Source organism: Durotheca rogersii, assembly GCF_024521655.1.
Source record: "Durotheca rogersii strain YMJ 92031201 chromosome Unknown GGS23scaffold_35, whole genome shotgun sequence".
Classification (NCBI taxonomy): domain Eukaryota; kingdom Fungi; phylum Ascomycota; class Sordariomycetes; order Xylariales; family Xylariaceae; genus Durotheca; species Durotheca rogersii.
Window position 1 is genome coordinate 7,237 of NW_026251266.1, and position 18,668 is coordinate 25,904.

Below are 18,668 nucleotides of genomic sequence, written 5' to 3' on the forward strand. Positions count from 1 at the left end.
AAGCGATTTAAATAATAATAAGACGGGAAACTAAATTACTAGCGTAGATCCGAGTATATCCTTAAACTACGAATAATAAAACCCGAGTATATCCTTAAACTATAAATAATAAGACCCGAATATGTCCCTAAACTACGAGCGGACCAGACCCTTACTTCCTTTAAAGCTTATATATTAAATACTCCTTAAGAGCTTTTAAACTTACCCTATCGATCCTCCTTTCCTAGCGTTAACTAATTAAATTTCCACGCTTTACGGATCATAGTAACGTCGGAGGGACGCCTAGCCTTTCGCTAGATGGCTTACTTCGTATCTATATTATTACTAAAAGACTTATTCCCTTTAGTAATTAACGAATTCTACCCGTCCTAAGTACCTGGATTACTTACGGATACTCTGTTACGGTTTTAAGAGCTATTCGCTAGGTAAAAGCCGTATGTTAATAAACTAAAGCTAGACGAGGAGAAAAAGAAAGAAAGTATACCCTATAGGCCGTACTTACGACAGCTAGCCTTATCCGCCGTAAGTACTAAGGGCCTAATTACGTACTATACCCTAGCACTAACCAGGGCCTTACTATAAGTATAGCCTATTATATAAGGTCCCCTCCTGGAAAAAAAAAAGTACGCCTTACCGCCCTTTTCTTCGGCGTCTAGCCCTAATAACTTAACCCGTTTTCCTTCCTTACGCCTTAGGATATATACCGTATCCTTAGGTACTACCTCCGTTCCCCGGGTTACGCTAGTCGCTTCCCGGGTTACTACCTCCGTTCCCCGGGTTACGTTAATCGCTTCCCGGGTTACTACCTCCTAGGGTATTAGTATACCCCTAGGCCTCCTTCCTCTTTTCCCCGGCGGTTATACTATACCCCGGGGTCTCCTCCTCCTCCGCCGTTTCCTTCCCGGGGCCTTTCGTTTCCCGGGATACTATACCGGGCGCCTCTAGCCCCCCGGCGCTCTTTCCCCGGGTCCTACTCTTTCCCGGGATCTCCTCCTCTTTCTCCTTCCTCCTTTTCCTCCGTAGGTCTCCCGGGTTTCTTCGCTTACCGGGTACGCCTTCCCGGTAGCTACTCCCTTCCGAGAGCCCTTCCTTTTCCTAGAGTACTACCGGCGTTCCGGATACTATCTAACCCCCCGGTATACCATTTCTCTAGGGCCGCCGTTCCCGTCTCCCGGGTTACGTTATCCGCTTCCCGGGCTATTATCTTCGTTCCCCGGGGTACTGCTATTCCTCGGGGCTTCCTTTCTCTTCCTAGGGTACTACTACTCCCCTAAGGCTAGTCCCGATCCTCTTATTAAACCGTAAAGCTTTAAAGCCCCGCGTACGAAGTCGCTATCGACGCTTGCTAGGTCTAGCCTAACTCCCGTAGCCACGGGATCGTCGGTCCGTCTACCGCCGTTTAAAGACCCTCGTCTATCTTCCGCTAGCGGAGCTAAGGGCTCCGCCTAAGAGCGTACTAAGGCGCGCTCTCCCGTCTGCTATCGTTTAAAGGCTAGGGGCCTATCCTTCCGTTTAAAGGCCAGGGGCTTATCCTTTCGTGCTACTAACGGAGCCGCGAGGCTCCGCCGAAGGACGTATTAAGGTACGCCGTCCCTACTCGTTTTAAGACCATCGTTTATCGTATACCGCTAGCGGAGCTAAGGGCTCCGCCTAAAGGCGCGCGGGGGCGCGCCCTCCCGTCTACTACTAGCGCCGCTAACGCCTTTATCGATGCTAAGAAACCGGTGGTCTCTCCGTAAACCGCTAGTACCTTTAATACCCTTATCGAAGTACTATTATCCTAGCCGAAACCTTATCGTATTTCTTGCTATTCTAACGCCGTTCCTTCCTTATGTTACGCCTCGGGCGTTCTTAACTCGCGCCTCGGGCGCGGCTTAGCTCCGTAAGCGCTATGCTCTAGCGCTTTACCATCTTTCTCCGGAAAAAAATTTTCCGCCGTTTTTAGCCGTAGATTTCGTCGATTTCGTCGTTCTTTTATCTCGAAATTACCGTCTAAATCTGCGTTTTCTCGGGGTTATCGGTCGTTTTCTTTTCGGGTTATCTTATGTCGGTCCTCGTCCGTAGGCTACTACCGGCGCGTATATCTAAAAGCTAATACCGCCTTTCCGACTATTAACTTAACCGGCGTAAACGCTAGCATCGCCTTTCCTACTGCTAATCCCGCGTACTAAGATATACTAGTCTACTACTATCGTCGGTCCTCTTCGTAGGAGTTACCGGCGCGTATATCCAAAAGCTAATACCGCCTTTCCGACTATTAGCTTAGTACCGCTTCTCTAAGGGCTACATCGCCGTTCCTACTGCTAATTCCGCTCGCTAAGATACTACTTCCGTAAAACGATAAAAGAAGGTTAGTCTAGCTTTTTGTTACGGTTTTAAGAGCTATTCGCTAGGTAAAAGCCGTATGTTAATAAACTAAAGCTAAACGAAGAGAAAAAGGAAGAAAGTATACCCTATGGGCCGCACTTACGACAGCTAGCCTTATCCGCCGTAGGTACTGAGGGCCTGATTACGTACTATGCCCTAGCACTAGCCAGGGCCCTACTATAGGCATAGCCCATTACATACTCGACTAATTAGAGCTATTACATTTAGAGATAATTTAGCATTAAGTTCCCGTCGATTAATTAAATCGATCGCGTTTAGAGATAATTTAATATTAGGTCTATATCAGCTAATTAAATCAAACGTAATTAGAGATAATTTAGTATTAGAAGTTATTTACTATTTAATTAAAACCGCCGTAATTAAAGATAATTTAACATCCGATATTAGTTCCGTACTACCGGAATCGGTATACTTATTTCTAACTAATAAACGAATTAAACGATTATTATTAGTTACTAGTAATAAACTACTTAAATAAGAGGCTCTCCTTTAGCTTAATAAAGCTAGAGTAAAGTTAGGCCCCTTTATCTCCTATAAACTAAAGCTAAAGATTACCTATGGACTATATACTTACCGCGAATTAGCGGCTATATTAGTACTAGACATACTAATAACCGATCTTTATTAATATAAAATTAGATTACGTTCTAGTATACCTCCCTAGAATAGGTCCAGACGGAAGAGTTAGACTCTACCCTAGAAATATTAATTAAATCGCCTTATTTAGGAGGAAGTCGAGGTAGGATAGTTTAAATTAACTAAGGTTACTAATGGGCGCCTTTTAAACTAGGCGGCTTAACCCGTATTAATACCTAAAGATAAAGATTTACTAGATCCGGACCCCTAGGCCGAGCTACGTCTAACCTTTAACTATAGTTAGATCGAAAAAAAGGTACTAGGAACGAACGTTACTTTATTAGCGGACGTATATAACTATCTCTTATACCCGGGTATCGGATCCTATTATAAACTAAACCTAAAATACGGATACTAATGCGTTAAAATTTACCCTAAAGATAGGTATATCTTCACGTTCGCTATTCTTAACTTCCCATAGCTTTAATTTACTAAGATACCCTAAGGAATATAGACGGCGGCATTCTCGATAACGGAACTTATATACGTAGTCCTTAGTACCATCCTTAAACCATAAGCCGAATTATTCCTTTTATTTTTAACCTCTCTAGATAAAATCCCTAAAGGCGTATTCTATATGGATAATATCTTTAGTACGTATACTAACGCCGAGGAATAATAGCAATAGTTAATTTACTATTTCCTATCCCGAATACGGTAGGTAAAACTACGTTTATCTTTCGTAAAGATTTACATAGGTTTTATTAAAATACTAGCCATAGGAGTTATTTATTATATCGGCGGTCGTTTACGTATACGGAAAGATCGAGTTACCCGTCTTCGTAACTAGCCCGTCCTAACCAACTAGTTAGAAGTAAGGTCTTTCCTAGGAGCCGTAGGTCCTTACCGTAAATAAATAAAGAACTACTTAAAGATCTATCGCCTTTTAATACGTTTACTTAGTAAAGATATTAAATGGAAATAAAATACGGCTAAATCCTTATCCTTTAAACTAGCTAGATTATTAATATTAGCCGTAGTTAATATTTATAGCTACGCTTTTAATCTATCCGTATCCCTATATACTAACGCCTCTTAATTTATAGCGGGCTACGTTATCCTTTAAAGGTAAAACGGAATTAACGTCCCTATCTTATACGATAGCTTTATATTTTCGAAGCCTTAACGTAATTACGGTACCTATAAGAGAAAGCTCTACGTAATAGTTAAATTCTATCGTCGTTATAGCTATATATTTCGGGCTAGAGATAGGTCTATCCTTTTTACTAATTATAAATCCTTAACCTAGTTCCTATCCTTATTAGCCGTTAAAGGGATTTACGTTCGATAGGCCTCCGAACTTAAATTACTCTATATATAGATTAAATATATCCTAGGAATACGGAATAAGGCTACGGACGTACTCTCGCGTACCATATTCCCCGGAGACGCCTACGAAGACGTCGAATACCTAAAGGCCTTAGGTAACTAAGATTAGGATAACGGACTATAGGTTTAGAAGGATAGCGTAGGTAAATATAAGCAGTTATTAGCTTAATTACCTAATTTAAATCTACTATTAGAATCCCGAGGGCGGGATCTTTTGCCCCCTCCTATTAAGGCAGCCGTAAACGCAATTATAGCTTTAGTTTCGTTATCGTCGTTACCTACGGTTATAGAAGGACCTAAGTACGTCCTTAAACTATATCCAGAACGCGAGTACGTCCTTAAACTACGAATAATAGGACCCGAGTACGTCCCTAAACTACGAATAACCGAACCTAGGTATATCTATAAACTATAACTAATTAACGATTACTTACCCTCGCCTTCTAAAGCCTAAACTCCTAAGGCCTCCTCGGACGTTAGCTTTTAGCTATTACTAGCCTCGTTAAAGCTTGCTACTAAAGCCTTAAAGCTTTTCGTAAGAGGATCGTTCTCCGAATAAGATAGATAGTGTAGTGGTGCGGTGGATCTAGGCCACGTAGCCTTTTCGATGTGTATTTATATGGGTCGCGTACTCATATTTTCATCAGCCAGACTTAGACCTATAGACATTAGGACCTACAGCCATTCACTCCTTTTGCCATGCCTTTCTAGCCATCCTCTTTCTTGCCCTTTTCTAGCCCCCTTTCCTAGCTGCCGTTTTCAGCTGGCCGATCAACCGATTACAGCTGTTTACAGCTGTGATCTTAGTTAATCGGCACTGGGCCAGTTGTTGGCAGTTGGATAGCCCTTGTTTCGTGCCTCCGTCAGCGTGCCCACGCTGCTCCTGTTCAGTGGCGACCACCCAGTAGCCCGAGCCGCAACCTCATCTTAGGAGTGACCTTTTGCGACCGTTTTTGCAGTCAATAGGTTCAGGATACGACGATCAGGAGATTCCCTGTTTTTCAGTTGATTAGGAGCTGTTTTCGTAGCTCCAGAGCCGTTTTTTTTCGTGGCTTTCGGATTGAGCCTTTTCAGGTGGCTGGATCAACAGGAAGGGCAGACAACCATGGCGACCATCAACAACCACGCCCTCCCATCAGCTTTTGATCAGCTTACCTAAAAGCTCGTTCGCCGATTAGTGGATCTATCCTATCCTCGTTTCTTAATTATCTCTTTTGAAGGAGCTATGCCCGTTTTTATCTGGTTTTGCCTCCGTTTTTAATAGTACCTAGATAGCCGTTTTTCTTAGTTGATCTGACTCCGTTACCGCTACTATCCCTTTTTACAACCTCGTACGCGCTTGAAGGTATCCGTTCTTTACCGATTAGTTTATTTTAATTACAAGAGGCTTGCCGATAGCTCCGATCGCCCTTGTTTTATCCCTTCCAGCTAGTTACGGTACCTGGGGAGGTTTCTCCTCCCTAACCGATAGGTGCCACGATGCCCTTAATTACCAATAAGATACCGACACACCTTATACCCACGAACCTAATCGGGACCTACCGATTAGCGCGATAGACCTACAAACGATACCGCGATATACGAATTAAATAGATATTAAATAAGAAAGCCCAGAAATAGTCATAAGATAGGAAACAGTTATAGGTTAATGCCCGGAGACCCCTCTTGTCGCCCTTACCGATATGTAGTTAGTAGGAAGAGCCTAGAGAGCCCCTAGAACCACGTACAGGGGAGGGATCGAGGGTCAAGGGAAGCCCGGTAGATGCTACCGGACGAATATAGGAACGGTTATACGAATAATAGCCAGATACGAGTCAGAAACGGAAATAGTCGGGCATGAATAGGATATATTAGTTAGTTTATAGGATTAGGATTAGTTGAAAGGATCGGCAAAAGACAGCCATGGACGAGAAGGACGGGATTACGTTACATCGTATGGGATTGTTTCTTTGTTTTCTCACGGGAGCTACGCTTGTTTTACCTGCCCGTTGTAGTTCCTGTTTTCCTAACTGTTGATCCCTATTGTTTCTTGATGGCCCTGATGGAGCTAGCTCGCTCTTAGTTAATTAGGGTTAATTAGGAATAGGTTGATTAGGTTAGTTTATAGGTTATAGCTCCGCTAGCCTAGTTGTTATCGGACCTTTCCTGATCTTTCCTGTTGTTTCCTGTTGATCGTTGATTGAACTGGCTTAGCTCCTAGTTGGCAGCGATTGAATAGGTTCGGGATTGATCAGGTTTAGGATTAGGTATAGTTAGGTACGGTTGCAGTTAGTCACCTACCCTACCACCTATTTGTTGCTGTTGTAATCGTTCCTAGTTGACCTACCTAACTTATCCTGTTGGCCTTTGATGGAACTGGCTAGCTTTTAGTTGATTAGGGTTGATCGGGATTAGGTTGATTAGGTTTAATAGGAACGAGAGCTACCGTACCTGTTGTTATTGGGGAGTTTAATTGCTCCTTACGGATTAATTGAACTGGGGAGGCTGTAGTGGTGCGGTGGATCTAGGCTACGTAGCCTTTTCGATGTGTATTTATATGGGTCGCGTACTCATATTTTCATTAGCTAGACTTAGACCTGTAGATATTAGGACCTACAGCCATTTACTCCTTTTACTATGCCTTTCTAGCCATCCTCTTTCTTGCCCTTTTCTAGTCCCTTTTCCTAGCTGCCGTTTTTAGCTAGCCGATCAACCGATTATAGCTATTTACAGCTGTGATCTTAGTTGATCGGCACTGGGCCAGTTGTTGGCAGTTGGATAGCCCTTGTTTCGTGCCTCCGTCAGCGTGCCCACGCTGCTCCTGTTCAATAGCTAAATTCTAAATAATACGGAGATATAATTAACCTCTTAGTTACTAGGAGAATTAAATTAAATACCTATAATCGGCTTAAGGTACGATCCCTACTTAATAAAGCTAAGGAATATAGGATCTAGGGAACGTAGTTATAGCATTACTATCATAGGATATAGAATAAGTACCTACTACTAAACGAAGTCCTAAATGCCCTCGTTAAAGCTTACGACGAAGCTAGGCATTTTTCTAAGGTAATTATACTAAAACGATTCTCCCGGTTAGTCTTCTAGCTAAAGATAGCTAGTAACGTATCCGCTTATATAAATAAATGCCTTCCTTACGCGTATTATAAACCGATTAAACTATTAGGTTCCCTTTTCCCTATAACGGTTTATATCCCGTTATAGATCTTATTATCTAACTTTATTAGCCCCTTTTTATTATTATTAAGGCATAGGTATATCCTAGTAATTATCTACTAATTTAATAGATACGGCTAGGCATTACCTACCCCTAGTACTTCAGTAAATAACGCATTTATAGGCTTTAATATATGGCTTACTAACCTAGGAACGAGACCTTTAGTCTTTTACTTAAATCCGGGATCCGCTTTTACCTCGTAAAAAATAGTTTAATATTTAACGTCTAAAGGAATACTAGTCGTTAACGTCCCTTTAGGCTCTTACCGATTAGTTAGGTTAGTTAAGGTATTTAATAAGATCCTTTAGTAGGTCTTAAAGAAGATAGTAAACCCCCTGCCTTAAATCTAAAAGCCATTAGATTAGGCTAGCTCCGTATCCGAAATAATAATAAAAATTAACGCGCGTTACGTTAAATCCCTGGGATATTTACCATTCGAAATACTATATAGGAATCTACTTATTAGTACCTTTAAAGCCGAATACCCGCTAACTTACTTAACGGAACTAAGAACCATATTAACCAGCGGTTCTTTTAAGCTCCCTAACGAACGGATATACGCCGATCTAATCGTAAGCCATATAACCCGGATATAATACTATAGGGAGAACGTTTAGAAGCTATCCGAACGGACTAGGAAGAAGAGAGAAAAAGCTCTCAAGGAAGTAAGAAAGACTATCGAAAGAGGAGATCTCGTTATGCTTTATTAAAATAAAAAACCACCCAAGCTACGCGAAAAGTAAACCGGTCCTTATATCGTAGGAGCATTAATCGGACGATCGGTATTTTAGTTATTATTATTAAACGGTAAGTTATTAGAACCTTATTATTACTATACGAATTAATTAAAACTATTTAAACCCCGAGAGGATTATTTAAGGTTACTAAAGGACCTTTAATTACCGTACTAGAGAAGGTTAAGAAGGACGAGAAGATAAGCTATTACTAGAACTTATTTTTACTATTCTTTACTATAATCTTTTGGAGGCCCTTAAGATATAACCGAGGGCGGTTACCTTTACCCCCTCCTACTAGTTAAGTAGGAGCCCTCCTTATTAGGTAATACGTATTATGTAAGCAGTCCTTAAGAGTCAAAGTGTGTTTCTCAGCAAGGATGCTCTAGATAGGGGGTTTTAGGAATCAAGCACGTTTTACACTCCATCTAGCTCGCTGTAGGTAGGTAAATGCTAGGTATTACGCTGGTCTGCTGAAGACTCGCTCTGTCGTTCCGTATTAATATAGGGGCAACCAAGCTTCATTCAATTGTGCCTTTTCCACAAATATTTGTCTAGTCTATTATTCGGCGGACCGTTACTACCACTTCTCATTCTAATTGTAATGCATTTCCTATGCTGGGTCTTCAGTCGGCTGGGCTGGTAATTAGTGTACTTGTCGCGGCCTACGCGCTCGCCTCGTCAACATCCCTTATTAAATTGCGCTTCAGCTGCTCGATGCCTTCTGCCGAGAGTAGCTTTAGGTCGATGACACACCGTTCGACGGACCCGTAGATGCGGCGTATCATCTTCAAAGTACCCAACATCGATTCTTTCCTAGCGTTCAGTTAGCCTGCTAGAACTCCCATCTACCTACCCGATTAACAGAAAAGACAGGGGGGAGAAGGAAACAGGGTATTACTTACTGAGCCTCGACCATCCGTTTTGCGCCTTCGGGGTTGTTAGCGAACAGCTCCTCCGTCATAAGGCTCCGGATGATGGTGTCGCGCAGATCGCGAATTCCCAGCTCGGTGAGGTGGTACTCGTCCGCCACCGCGTCATCGTCGACGCCGCACAGCGCCAGGATCAGCGCGCAGATGACGCCGGTGCGATCCTTGCCTGCCGAGCAGTGGATGAGTAGCGGCGTCGGCGCCGCGGACGCGAGGTGGGAGAGGATCTTGGCGAACGGTTGGCTCTCGTTTGAAGCCGACGAGGCGGCGTCGAGGATATCGAGGTACGCTCTCGCGAATCCCTGTGCGCGAATATGCGGGTTAGCTGGCTGCACACATCATCTACCGAATGGCAGAGTCGCGATCCACGACTGGGCCTAAGTAGACCTTTTACTTACCTCTGGGCCGCTACTGAAATTCGTGTTGCGCCGGACGGTGGCTTCTTGCGAGTAATCTTGGTCGCGGAAGACCGGCACGGATACCCTCTCGATGCCCTCCCAGTCCGCCTCCGAGGGCGAATAGCCACGCAAGGCCGCAGATTCGTGCCGCGAACGGAGGTCGTACACGCGTTTGATGCCGAATCCTACCAGCGCCGCCACTCCCTCGTCTGTGGCTCTAGACGGGTCGGCGCTGCGATAGATCAGTCCGCACCGCACCGCCTTGCCGGGCTGGGTGGAGATGGGACAGCCGCCAACTTCGCGGAAGTTGATCACGCCGGGAACGGAAATGAAAGGGGACGAGGCCATTGGGTCAGTAAGCTTGGAATTTAAATATAATGCCTTTCTGGGTTCTGATTGCCACTGCCAACTTGTCGTCGGGATGATATTATTTATCTATTTATATTAACACCTACGCACGAGGATCCGTAATACGGCCAGGGAAGAGGCTTGCATTGTTTTTATTACCGTTTTGCTCTTCCAATAAAGCAAATGGATCAATCATATCCTTGTAACAGGAGCATCAGCAATTGGTCAAGACAATCAATTCTCTCTTCACTCTTGTACAGTTATTCAGCCGTTCGTGGAGAGCCACCACCAAAGACCTAGGTAAGAATCAAACTTCCAGACACAAAGGACGCCAAGCCAGCCTTGCTTCTTCTGCAGATTATGCCCCCCTGGCACCTGTAAGGGGTTGTCTTGGGTTCAGCATGAACTTCTCATATCATTTGACTATGAAGTGAGTCCAATGCACACTGCTCATGGCATGTCCACAGCGAGCCCTCATAGGAGCAAGGCCTCACTACCAACTAACTGAACGGCCCAGTCTATCTTTGCATCAATATGATATGTTATTGCATGCTGGTTGCTGTTGATCTCCGGCTCCCACACCTAGTTTTCTAGCGCCACTCCCTTTCTATGCCCAGTCAAAATATACCTACAGCGAAGCTGTCGTTTTCCAGTCAATGCCTAACCTATTTCCGAACCAATCTGTGGCTGGTCTCCCATCGTGAAAGCTGATTCAGTGTCAACCCTTTACTATATTATTGGTGTTCCTGCCTGCTTTCTAGTCTCTCAGATTGAATTAATATATCCTTGGCCCTATTACTTCGGCATATAACTAATGCACGCAATATTTTAGGGACTCGCGCTAGATTAATGTTCTGTCTGACTTTTGTTGGCTTGTTGCCTGAAAAACGTAGACGCTTACATCTCCCTGGCAAACTGTGCTGACCTCCAAGGCAGGATTTGATAATTACATGGCAGGATTCCATATGTTAATCCTTAATGTCTGTAATAATTTTACCCCCAAAACCCACCCTAGGTATGCAGGGTCCGGTTTATGTTAGGTGTTGCTGAATGGTGTGGCAATAACAGCACCCCACAGTATGGATGGAGGTGGTGATTCAGGAGAAGAGAGATAAGGAGATGCTCAAAGCAACCCAGGTTGAGTAATTCAAAAACAAGACGGGCGCTCTTGTTGATTGTAAGATTGTCATAGCCTTCTAACTTAGGGTCCGTGGTTGACCGTTATCCTATAGTCCCCTGATCAGGCCCCCATATAATAGGGACAAGTCTCTATCCTCGTCTGTTTCTGGAAGGTTCCGTCTTCCAGGAGCCGGTAGCTGGATGTCTGCCCTCCAGGCGAAACAACCATAACCATTTCTGCTGATTAGTTATCCAGATGAAATTGTTATGGTTGTTTTGTCCAGGGGGCAGAGGCCCAGAGTGTGGGCAAGACGCTCTGTTGATGTGGCGTTGGCCTAGGTGGGTTTAGATTATTGTCTTCTTGCTCTGCTGCGTGACGCCTTTTGCAAGAAAGGCAAAGTTGTGGCCACTCTTAGTCTGTCCATGTTGTATCTCACCAGACCAGCAGGTATGGAAAGTAGGGTCGCTATAGTTCGATATAGCAGGCCTAATCAAGTTCAAATATTGTATTGTAATTAGCATAACCTACAACGACGACAGCATGGAAAACAGCCAAACGACTTACTTTATTCTGATAGCTTAAAAAAGTCCAGAGCTACTTAAGGGGAGTTATAAAAGGATAGAAGTTAGGAAGGTAAAGGCACACTACGTCTCTCTAAAATCCAAGGTTGGAAAGCTTCTATAACATGGCTCTCCTGTCATGGGTTAGTATCCCAGCGATGCACTTGCGAGAGAACTAGGCTACTGGATTAGAAATATGAACCAAACTCTTTTTTCCTATAACAACGACCTAACTATTACATTAGTCGGTAGCCTCCTCTCAATCCGTTATCCCCTTGTCTGCCGGCCCTCTTCTTGAGTGTGTGTTGTAATGTATACAGTTATTTCTAAGAACCAAATACATAGTCTCATGGTCATCCTCCTCTTCTTCGTTGTTCTCCTTTTTGTCGTCCTCCTTTTCTCTGCCGTCGTCGTCGTCATCGTTCACGTCGTCGTTGCCTTCAGTTGAGGGCTTGAGAAAATACTTAATTCAGCCTTAGAAATGGTCGGGTAATATACGGCGTAGAATAATCTTAACTGGGGACTAAATAGTCTTATCAGTTCGACTCGAATTTACAGGCGACTTGCTTAGGTGGAATTCTTAAGTCGGCTTAGCAAGTCCTCGGGTGGCATAATCGCCGCAAGGTTTGTAATTAAGAGTATCAATGTAACTTAAGAAGAGTCAGTCCTGAGAAGTTGAAACCTAACGTAAGAAACTCACGATGACAGGAGACTCAGTAGTATGAGGTTCAAATGCCGGGTTGATACCGCCCTTCCCTCTAGCCGCGCTAGGAGATTACAATTAAACGTTGCCTAATCAGCCTTTACCTCTAGGATGGATCCTCGTTAGGATCCCGAGTATGACCCGAAAACAGCCCCCTGCGGGAGCCTAAAAGAAGGAGTTTCTATATATTTAAGGCTGGGGTCCTAAAGCTAGGCGGAATCAGGCCTTACTAACAGTGAAAGATAGAGGCTGGCATATACTACCCAGGCTCCTTCGATAAACCACCCTCCGTTGGGCAAGCAGCGGCCAAGTTCACTGCTGCTGGTGGCGACAGTCTCGTGTCAACCACCTTTTTTAAGACCTCTTCATTCGCCACGAAATGGGGCGGCGTGTGTTAGAGACGGAACCAATCCGTATACGCTACCTAATTATCTTGCTACGAAACAAACCCTCATCGCTACGACCGCACTGCCAATAATATTCGATGCCCACCAGCCATCAGCGTTCGCTTAGGCCCGAAAGACCCAGGGTCATCGACTCGAGGTAATTGAGTTCATAACTCCCCTCCGTAACGGGATGCCAAGTCATTTCATTGGTATACACAAAACCGTTGCCCAGGAAGAGGCCAACCAGTCTTGCGACTTCAACGACGGACATGAACTCGCCAGATGCCGTGCCTGGTCCTATGGCGGAACGAAACTTAGCCCAGAACCGATCCCGGAGTTCCTCGTGGTTGGGATAGTATCGGCGCACGTCGCAGACCAGCCTAGGTAAGTAAGTAGGCGAGTATGGTTATTAGTAGTCGCCATGGTTATCAGCACTCTCCCTATTAATCACGCATAACAGGGGCCCATTTCTAGCCGCCCGGCCAAAGTCGCCATAAACAAAAAATGGAAACAAGCTTACGGGAGTCTTTTCTAGGCCCAAAATGAAAGTAAGTAGCATTCTAAAGAAGACTCGTAATAAACCTTAAATAACTAAATAACGAGGAATAAGGTATCTAAATATACATACAGGGCCTTGGCGAAGCGGACGATAGCTTGGCTTACTCCTTCATAAAGGAGGACAATGGTATAGCAATGACGAGACAGAATAACGAGAGCTACCTTAATTACATCAGCTCAGACTTATAAATATTAAGATCACGACGGAAGAGGAACCGCCGAAATTAGTCAAGGATATCGAGGCACCGTAGTAGGAATAAGAGACTTATGGTCGAACTAGCCCGGATCATCAGCCCTTGCTGGAGACGATTCTCTGGCCAGGACTCGGAAGTACTAACCTCAAACAAAGGGGGCACTGCAGTGCGTAAATCTAGCAACACAGGCATGCCAGGCTTTCGTAGGGATAGAGATAAGGGGACGAGCGAGGGACTAATACGAAGGTTCATCTGGGAAGCATGGAAGAAGCTTCGTAGATCTATCCAAAGCATGAGAATGCCTAGTAGAAAGGGTAAGTGGAGTTAGCGAGGCGAAAGATTTATAAACATAATGGCTTTAGAAGCAAGTTAACATGGCGACGTCTTCCCGAAGCAACTAAAGAACGGTACAAATTTAATGATATATACTACCAGAACAAGGATCCAACTATACGAAAAGAACGCAAGCATATAGATATAACAATAAATCCACCGTCTTATAAGAGCCAGCGTAAACCGTAAGTAACCTAAGGAACAGGAAGGATACAAGTTACCTAGATATGGATCGACCCTCATAAGAATATAGGCCTCGGGACCTACCCAGGGTATTCGCATTACAAGGGGCACATGAGCATCATCTATCGAATCACCGGCACATATGAATGCTTCCTAGAGATAAATAATCGAAGGGAGTTAGTGTTTCATCGCTTACTCATTAAGCTCATGCCTCCTGAGTCCACCTACCCTTGGTCTTACAGGTTCCTCTAGTAGATCAGCAGCTCGACTATACAGAGGATAAAGAGCCATGGAGTTCTAAATCAAAGGCGTTACCAATAAAAACCCGGTAACTCATTAAGAGAAGTCGAATCTCGTAATTCTCTAACGTACATAGCTCGTAGCCCCTCACGTCCTCGTCCACCTTAGGTAGAGTCCTTTCTACTTATCCTCTACGAACCCTTAAACATCCCACTATATAACAACAGTCCGCCTATCTCGACTTTATTCTGCCTTACATAGACAGCACCTGTTCCTCCTCTCTACTCCCCCCCCCTTCTTTGCTCCTTCTCTCCGTCCACTTTCTCTTAGACCCCTCCACGGTTTTCAGTGCCTTCGCTGGTGCACTTTCTACTTTCGTTTCCGATGATTCGTCCTCTCAAAAGCTTCTAGCTTCAATCCATCCTTACTACGTATTTCGTTATTTAATCCGGGCACCGAGAGAAAGATATCCTTACCGCCTCCCGGCAATCGCTAAAACCTGCGAGTCGGGGCAACAAAAGGACACCTCTCTGAGGCAAAAGTCCTTCGGGGGTAGAAAACATCGTACTCTCACCCCATTATCTGAATCGACGGACACGTCGAGACGGAGGGTCGTGGAGAGGCGATAGGACTAAGCAGGTATACCAGAAGAAGCGAATGATACAAGGGAGTTTAAGGAAGTAAGGAAAAGAGGGATAATTTAGGGCGCCTGAATACTATTAGAGCTCATCGAAGGTAGCTTCCTATGAGCAATTGTAAGGTATTACTCCTTTTCCGACATTTTACCCGAATACAAACGTTCCTGTTCTTTAATTTCCTCGTCTACCCATCTCCATAAATAGCCCGTACCTGTCTCCGGTCCCCCCAAATGGGTTGCTTCCCATCTTCAGGGCTACTCGACCGCCGATACGCTCGTTTTCCAATGTGTCCCAATCCGAGTAGGCATTCATCTCCTCGTTAGTCTAGTCTCCTCTGCCCATCAGTGTTGCACAGTGCTTCTTCATCCTCCAGCTTGCCCCTGCCCATCCTCGAACAAGCAGATAGCGAAGAGAAAGCGACGGTAGCCATATGAAGGGATCTCCTGGAGACCTTCTTCACAGCCAGATGGCCAGTCCTGTCAGCGAACACCCACCCGAGACCAGACACAGGCACGTGTAGGTATTCGCCCTCCCGCGCCTCCTTTCGTCCCACCTGCAGTTGGTTCTGGACGAGAACGGTGGAACCGTATTGTGACAGCCACCTACCTACGTGGCACCTGCTTACGGGTCCCCTGCAATAGGAAATATGTGAAACATGGAGTCCCTGTGCCAACCAATTCCCTAGGTACGTGTACGTGTAGGACTCACCGGCGCCAACAGACGTTATACAAACCAATCCTGTACCGTGGTCGTATGGCGGTTTCTTAACCAATGACATGCGAGAGGACGTGGGCTTGTTCTAGATTGTCGAGTCAGCCATTGCTGAGTAAGTACCTCCGACACATCAGTCCCAAGATATTTATTTTCGTTGTCTTCCCCCGCTTGTCGATGCAGGAGATGAACTCGTTGACTCAACCATTCTCTACACGTCCGAAACCTTTCCTCCAACGCACTGTACCGCCATCAAGAAGGCATCCATAACATAAGGTCGGCTCAATCATGCTCGAGAAAGCGAAGACGAAAGGCGCAGATCTAGTTGAATGGGCGACTGCCAACCCTATCAAGGCCACTGCGTGCGCAGCCGGGGTGGTTTGTGTCGCCGCCCCCGGGTTGGTGGCGGCTCCGCTGTTAGGTGTCACCGGTTTCGGGGCGAACGGGATCGTTGCAGGTAGGTATATATTCTAGCTCTCTCCTGGCTAACCCCAAGCCTAGCACACCGTGTCTCCTAATTGTGTAGGCTGACATCTCATCGTGCCAGGCTCCTTCGCCGCCAGTGCCCAGAGCAGCATCGGCAGTGTTGTGGCTCCTTCGCTTTTTGCAACGCTACAAAGCGCCGGCGCGGGTGGATACGGAGTTGCGGCTGTATATCCGGTTGTACAGACTGTTGGCGCGGCCGCTTCGTCGATTGCGGCCCTGGCTTCTTGGAGGAAGCGAAAAGCAGATAAACAAGACGCAGTAGTGGAGTCTGATACTGAGCAAGACACAGCAGTGGAGTCCGATGCTGAGCAAGACACAGCAGTGGAGTCCGATGCTGAGGAGGAGGAGGAAAAAGAAAACCTACGCCACGTAGCTGTTGGCAGGGTGCTACGCTCGGCATCACGTGTACGACGAAAGAGAAAGGTACGGCGCGGGAGAGCTCGACCTCTGTACGGATCCATGAAACAACTAGAGTAGCGAGAGCGACGAAAGGCTATAGGTATAAAGAGCTCTCGGACGCCGAGGTAAGCTATAGGAATCCGAATACGTACGAAGGCGGAGAGAGCCGGCATAAAGGAAGAAAAGGGTAGAAAACCCTCCGTGACAACCTAGAAGATGAGATGTAATTTGGAGAGGAAAGAGTACTCGATATTATTATTGATGTCGGGGTACCTATAGCGACCAGAATCTGATTTCTTATATAACTTTCAATTAACATTAGCCTGCCTCGCGATGTTAGACACTTTATCAAACGGATCGCCAACCTAGCTTCTTGATTATATTTAATTATATGACCAAGGGTTGTATAATACCGGAAACGCAGTCAATTCGCCAAGCTCCTCGAGGCGGTCCTGTCCCTGGGTACCATATCCGGCGGTTATACGATACACCTAGCCGAGCCGGAAGACACGAAGACCGTATTTCGTGACTTGGACGCCTACCGCAAAGAACCCACCAACAGCGCAGGGTGCTTGATAGCACGGGGGGGGGCGCTGCTGGCGGAGTTTGTGCTCGACGCGGTGCCGACAACCTGTGTAGTGGGCGGGTTCACGGTGCCGGGGGGGCCCAACTTCGTGGTGAATACGCAGAAGCCCAACGCGCGCAGCGAGTACCAGGGGATAGCATTACCCTGATACCATCGACGTCGTCCTTAGAGCGCCACATCTGGGGCGGTACGATAACAGCACTCAAGAGACATGGAGCTGTTCCAGTAGTTGCTCGCGATCCGTATCTATTACCCGCCGCCCTCCACCAACGCCCCATCGGGCGATGATTCCTTCCAGGCCGGAGGAGGTCGAGCCCGGACGCGAAGCCGCTCTACAAGTGGACCAAGGGGGCCAAGTTCACGCTGGTCATCAAGCTCCTCGTGATAGCGCACGAAAACGCCTTATTCATGCGACTCGAGCACAGCGACGACCGCCTCAATAACGCCAGGGATACCCCTATACCTAATAAAATGGCTAATCGCAGCGACTCTCGAGACGATTGTCAACGGGCTCCCGTTTACGGCTATAAAGAGAGTCCTCGCATAGGTACAGTACGAGAGGGTTATCCAGCGTGTATGCTGAAGCTTTTGTGATTTTAGGTATATGTTTTCACCTTGGCGTTGACCCTTGTTCCATTTACCCCTATCCTGCCCCTATCCTACCCTGATTACATAATAGAGACGACATCAACTTTCTGTGCTCCTATTTGTCTTCTCCAGCTTCTCCACGACAAAGGGGCGGCTGGTTATTCCATCGCGCATTTTCTTTCATGTATGGGTGTACAGGGTATTAAAAAGGTTGTACCTGGGTGTTGTTAGCTAATGCTCGCTAGAGAACCTCTTACCGGTATCGTAGGCATTTACCTAACCAGAGGATTCCTTTGCTACTTTACAATACCGCCAGGGAGTGGTTAAGTATCACTTTCCCCTCCATGCTTTCACCTTCATTATGCAGAACTCGTTCGCACCATACGTACTTTATCCCCCGAGGGACAGCCTACAAGATGATACGGAAATGATAGATAGACACACAATAACACGCCCCCGGGCCCCAAAATTCGGCTCTCAAAGCTCGCACAACACAAACCTATGTACATAAGCTAATCAGTGCTCTGGATACTCTACATTTGGCACCACACTAGCATAGGAATACTGTCCGGAAGACTTTCGATCGACATGCTTGCGCCAAGGGGTTTACATGCGGATAACGTTGCATTAATCCCGTGGAGTCGACCTGTAGGCCTCTAAAGGTCTCTGTGAGCCTGAAGAACAGCCTCTAACCGACTATAAACTAAACTATAAATAGTTCTCGCTTGCCCCTCTCAAAGAGCCGTGCTGCCTCCGGATACCTACGTTTTCTTATCCTGAAAATTCTGCGAACTCGATATTCCGCCCCTGACTTCGTCGTTTCTCACCGTTCAGCTAATCAAGAACCTTACTATCGACAAACGTCCTCACCCTAGATGACATCTGACAGAACCCCCTTACTGAGCTAGGAGGCTGTCAGCAGCAGACAGTATCAGCATCGATACTTTCATCGTGGAGGAGAGACAGCTTGCAGCAGGTAGTCCCCCGTATTTCGCTTTATAGGAGGC

The 18,668-nt window shown here is 45.8% G+C and overlaps 2 protein-coding genes across 2 annotated transcripts; one reads left to right on the forward strand and one right to left on the reverse strand.

The window, feature by feature from the left end:
- Positions 1 to 8,704: 8,704 nt before the first annotated feature.
- On the reverse strand, positions 8,705 to 10,314 carry GGS23DRAFT_586617 (tyrosine phosphatase). The gene is made up of 3 exons (XM_051517443.1): positions 9,629 to 10,314; positions 9,207 to 9,532; positions 8,705 to 9,117 (listed from the first exon to the last, which is right to left on the reverse strand). Exons 1-3 carry the CDS (start codon positions 9,974 to 9,976, stop codon positions 8,967 to 8,969), a joined length of 825 nt encoding a protein of 274 aa, XP_051367892.1. The 5' UTR covers positions 9,977 to 10,314; the 3' UTR covers positions 8,705 to 8,966.
- A 5,409-nt stretch (positions 10,315 to 15,723) lies between these two features.
- On the forward strand, positions 15,724 to 16,386 carry GGS23DRAFT_586619 (uncharacterized protein). The gene has a single exon (XM_051517444.1). It carries the CDS (start codon positions 15,891 to 15,893, stop codon positions 16,074 to 16,076), a length of 186 nt encoding a protein of 61 aa, XP_051367893.1. The 5' UTR covers positions 15,724 to 15,890; the 3' UTR covers positions 16,077 to 16,386.
- Positions 16,387 to 18,668: the final 2,282 nt, after the last annotated feature.

Bases quoted from the DNA above. Each gene is read 5' to 3' on its own strand.
- GGS23DRAFT_586619 (XM_051517444.1), top strand. From the start codon at position 15,891: ATGCTCGAGAAAGCGAAGACGAAAGGCGCAGATCTAGTTGAATGGGCG.
- GGS23DRAFT_586617 (XM_051517443.1), bottom strand. From the start codon at position 9,976: ATGGCCTCGTCCCCTTTCATTTCCGTTCCCGGCGTGATCAACTTCCGC. The intron at 9,533-9,628 runs GTAAGTAAAAGG...ATTCGCGCACAG, and splicing joins ATTTCAGTAGCGGCCCAGAG to GGATTCGCGAGAGCGTACCT. The intron at 9,118-9,206 runs GTAAGTAATACC...ACTGAACGCTAG, and splicing joins AAACGGATGGTCGAGGCTCA to GAAAGAATCGATGTTGGGTA.